The 5,079-nt window shown below is 45.0% G+C and overlaps 1 protein-coding gene across 1 annotated transcript in view; it reads left to right on the top strand.

Moving 5' to 3' along the window:
* Positions 1 to 386: 386 nt before the first annotated feature.
* Positions 387 to 5,079, top strand: part of LOC108766619 (uncharacterized) — a 22,804-nt gene continuing 18,111 nt past the window's right edge. Inside the window, 2 exon segments of the mRNA XM_018516027.1 lie at positions 387 to 445; positions 838 to 1,136. Of these exon segments, the coding sequence (XP_018371529.1) occupies positions 387 to 445; positions 838 to 1,136 (358 nt within the window).

Raw genomic sequence — 5,079 nt, 5'->3', positions numbered from 1 at the left:
GTCGCTGTTGTTGGAGAACGTAAAGTAACCGATTTCGTCGATAGATGTAAACAAATTTTCGAGATATTGATACTTTGGCTGTTGCAACAATTTCGAGTAGACGTACACGATCTCGAAACGTACGCCGTTCGGACTCTCGAGTAAGCTTACGAGAACGTTGGTTTTACCGCAATTCGACGGGCCGCAAATGATCACGCGTATAGTACTCGGCAACATTTTGCCGTGCTTGCGCTTCTCCATGCTTCCCATTATTCGCGATTTCGCGTCGCAGTTCGTGACGCGTATCGCCAATGGTTGCAGCACGAATTTCATGCTCGCACTACGGGCTGTGCGCTCTCGACTACCTATTTAAAGGCGCGCGAATCCGCGAGTCGCGCAGTAATAAAATGTATCTTGCGCTGTATCATCCTTCCGACATTCTGGATTTGAGCGCAGAGCAGTTGCGGTATATACCGAAGGTCATACTGTTACGAGTGTACGGTGACTATATCGACCGTGTGTGGGACAAGTTTCCGAGACACGTGAAGGGGGATTCGGAGGTTCGAACGTATCGTCGCTGCGACGAGCACTACAATCAGCCGTGGCAGCGGACACACATCGACGGTCCAGCACCGAAGATAAAGGACTGTAGCGAATGTCAACGTCGGGCGGCAGCTTGTTGAATAGAGCTATAAACGCGCTTCCCTTCGAGTTACATATCCCGGGCTACCAGTTTTGCGGTCCGGGCACTCGACTTACGAAGCAATTAGCCAGAGGTGATACGGGTATAAATCCGCTGGACGCGGCGTGTCGAGAAAACGACATTGCGTATTCTCGGAGCAACGATCTCACCGATAGACACGCGGCGGACAAGGTACTAGCCGATAAAGCGCTAGGACGCGTCACCGCGAAAGATTCGGCTCTGAGCGAGAGAGCCGCCGCTGCTGCCGTTTGGGTAGCGATGAAAACCAAGACCAAGATCGGCATGGGTATGAAACCGAAGAAGACAACGAAAAAGACAACGAAAAAACGGATACTACCGACAGCGAAACGAGGCGTTGCGTTACCGTTTCTGTCAATATTGGGCGCGCTCGGATCCTTGATTGGCGGAGCGGCCAGCGTGGCGAAAGCGATAAATGATAGCAAAGCCGCGCGACGTCAGCTCGAGGAGCTGCAACGTCACGATCGCGCGATGGAACAGGGTCGCGGACTGTATCTCGCTCCGCATAAATATGGACGCGGACAGGGCGTAGCAGTGAAGAAAAAAAAACGCCAAAGAGGCGATAAAAATGCCTTCGGATGCAACTACCAATGTGCAATTGGACATGCTCGCGAGAGGTATGCGCGTACCGTTCTTTAGAGGTGTTTTCATGCGTAACGCGTTATCGACGAGTGGCGTGCGTCGAAACGAAAGCGGTATCGTGAATCTGGATGATGCGACGGGACCTGGTACTCACTGGGTAGCGTACGCGAAGAGAAACAACCGCGTCGTGTACTTCGACAGCTTTGGTAATCTTCGACCGCCCAAGGAACTGGTGCGATATTTCGGGAACGGTGCTACGACGATAGAGTACAATCGCACGTCCTATCAGACGTACGATCAGAGCTTCTGCGGACAGATGTGTCTATGGTTTCTACGAACGGTCGACGCTCGTGAATTTAAAAAGCTCGACGAGGTGCTGTGAAATCTCAGTATTGGTCGAACGCTTTTTCCATCATGTTGTTGACACTTACATTGAGTGGGAAGAGCAGCGTCCTCGCGGCGAACTACTTCCCCGCCATAGATTTGAGTGACGGTGATTACGAGCTCGGCCTGATGATTTTTGAGACTTATCACATGATACCGAATGTAAACGAATCGAACAATAAATTTTATTTCGACAAAGACGATGCAGAAATTACAATTCCCGAAGGTTCGTACGAAGTACGAGACATAAATGAATTTTTGAAACGTGCAATTTTACGTTCGCGCCGCGACGCGCTTGAAACCGTTGACATAGTGCTTTTGCGCGGTGACAATAGCAACAATAACAACTATAACACCGATGATGACGATGGCGAGGATGCCGAATATCCGATAACAATCCGTGCAAACTATAACACGATGAGATGCGAGATTAGATGCGCCTACAGAATAAACTTTGGCAAGCCCAACAGCATTGGATCGCTGCTGGGATTCTCGTCGAAGCGTATACTGCGACCGCGAAGATGGCGTGTCGATCAACATAATGAACGTAAACGTTATCCGCGTAGAGTGTAACGTGACCGCGGGTGCGTACAGCAACAGCAAAGGGTACACACGATACATGAATTTTCGCCGAGCGTGCCTCCGGGATATAAGATATCAGAAAGGCCCGCGCAGATCATTTACTTGCCAATCACCGCAAGGAGCATTACGGATCTAACGATACGCGTCGTCGACCAGAACGGACGATTGCTCGATTTTCGCGGAGAGGAGATCACCGTCAGATTGCACGTGCGACAGCGACGACGATAACGTGAGCGTGAGATGCTTATATTGAACGGAGCGGAGCCCACGCAGAGAAATAACGAATTCTTTACAAGGCCGGTGACGTCACAACTCGACAACACTCGCTCATTCGACTGCATCGGCAAGAAGAAGCTTAACGCGTCGAACGTTAAATTTTTACAATCTTTGGGATTCGCAGTGCGCAACTTTTGAGATGATTGATATCTTGAATATTACCGGTGAGCCGATCTTTGACGATCGCATCGTAAAGTTTGAGACTCACACGTACAACCCGTTTGCCAACACAACGTTTGGGTACAGTGATGAGATAAGAATACCCATACAGCAACAGGATTTATACACGTTGCCGTGCGAAAGTTTTCTATATGTTGAGGGAAGACCGATGAGGAAGAGCGATGTCCAGGGTGCTGCCGCGGTATTGGCAAATATTTGCGTCGCGTTCATGTTTGATGCAATTCGATACGAACTCAGCGGTATGGAGATTGACCGCAACAGAAACGTCGGAGTTACCAGTACCATCAAGAACTACGTGTCGCTGACGTATGACAAATTTTTGATTGCGCTAAACGCCGCATGGAACGCTAGATCCGACACAGAGGAAGGACATTTTAATTTTTGCGTGCCGCTCAGCATGCTGTTGGGCTTTTGCGAAGATTACAAACGCTTGATTGTCAACGCTCGCCACGAATTGATTTTGATAAGATCGCGCAACGATAACAATTGTATGATTGGAGATCAGGCGATAGACCCGACGCTTGAATTATTCAAAGTGCAGTGGCGGATGCCGCACGTGTTATTCAGCGAGATAAATAAATTATCGATGCTACGAGCATTGGAAAGCGGTCGTTATCTGAGCATGAGTTTTCACTCATGGGATTTGTACGAGTATCCTCTGTTACAAAATACGACCAAACATTCATGGGCCATCAAAACGGCTACTCAACTCGAAAAGCCGCGATACGTCATCTTTGCTCTGCAGACTGGTCGAAAGAACAACGTACTTCAAGATGCAAGCGTGTTCGACGCTTGTAATTTAAGTAACGTGAAACTCTATCTAAATTCAGATTTTTATCCGTACGATGATTTGAATTTGGATTTTGATAAAAAAAGATACGCCATCCTGTTTGATATGTATGCGCGTTTTCGTAAAGCATATTATGGAATCGACTGCTTCGAAACGCTACTCAATGTGCTCTCATTTACCGAGAAAGGACCTTTTGCGGTCATTGACTGCTCGCGACAAAACGAATCCGTCAAAAGCGCCACCGTGGACGTGCGCATAGAATTTGACTGCAAGGAGAACGTGCCTGCAAATACTACAGCCTATTGTCTCATCATACACGATCGCGTGGTTCAGTACAATCCGTTGACCAACGTTGTGCGCAAAATCACCTAAGTGCATTCTCCGACACGATATAAAATATACGATTCATAGAAATTGATCGCAGTCTCGAAAAATCGTTTACCATGATTGTAACAACGTTTGTGGATCTACAAGGATTTATCGTTGGAAAGAAATTTATCGTAAAGGAAGTGGCGGTGTTGAGAAAAGGAGCCATTCTCTCTCATTACATTTTTACATGCCCCATGCCATGGAGTTTCTTGACAAAATCAGAACAGTATTCCTGGCTGAGTGCTTATCACCATGGATTACAATGGGAAGACGGGATGATCCTGTACAGCATGGTGAAACGCCTGATTACAATGGCTGTAATTGGTGTGGAAGAGAGTGACGACAATAATGCTCTCGTATACGTTAAAGGACATGAAAAACGTGAATGGCTGGCCGATGTACTCGATAGCGACAACTTGACCATTGAGACCTTGGATGCTGATTACAAAGATATAGATTCTTTACATAATCTAGATGTTACCAATACTATGAGATGTGGAAAACATGTTAAGAATTGTGCGTTACAAAATGTATTTAAAATACATAACTGGTGCTCACACGTCAAAAAAAAATGTATCAAGTTTAAAATAAAATATGAGATTTTTTAAAAATACGTTTTAAATTTCTCTTTTCCCCTCCCTTCCTTTATAATACATGAGCGTATGTATAAATGTATGTATAAATGTACGTATAAACGTTTATACGTATATACTTGTATACATACGTCTAAACGTATGTATACAAGTATATACGTATAAACGTATGTACGTATAAACGTATGTATGTATGTATGAACGTATATATAAACATATGTATGAACGTATGTATAAACATATGTATGAACGTATGTATAAACATATATACGTCTAAACGTGTGTATAAAGGTATGTACGTATAAACGTATACATGAACATACGTATAAACGTATGTATAAATGTATGTATAAACGTATGTATGAACGTACGTATGTATGTATGTATGTATGTATGTATAAACGTATGAACGTATGTATGAACGTATATATAAACGTATGTATAAACTTATAACAAAGAAAAATACGTAGAAAGACGTGATACAACGTGTTGCGACACGTTTGAAATTCTTGGAAAGAGGAGGCGACCTGCCCCTTCTTCGATTTTAGAAGTATTACTTTCCTACGAAAACTATCCCCTCCCTCACAATTTGTTGTGGTTATAGCTGTACACATCTTTCGTTT

This window comes from Trachymyrmex cornetzi, unplaced genomic scaffold, assembly GCF_001594075.2.
Source record: "Trachymyrmex cornetzi isolate Tcor2-1 unplaced genomic scaffold, Tcor1.1 scaffold1189, whole genome shotgun sequence".
NCBI classification, from domain to species: domain Eukaryota; kingdom Metazoa; phylum Arthropoda; class Insecta; order Hymenoptera; family Formicidae; genus Trachymyrmex; species Trachymyrmex cornetzi.
Note: the sequence above shows the minus strand (reverse complement) of the source record. Positions and strands in the feature narration are given on the sequence as shown.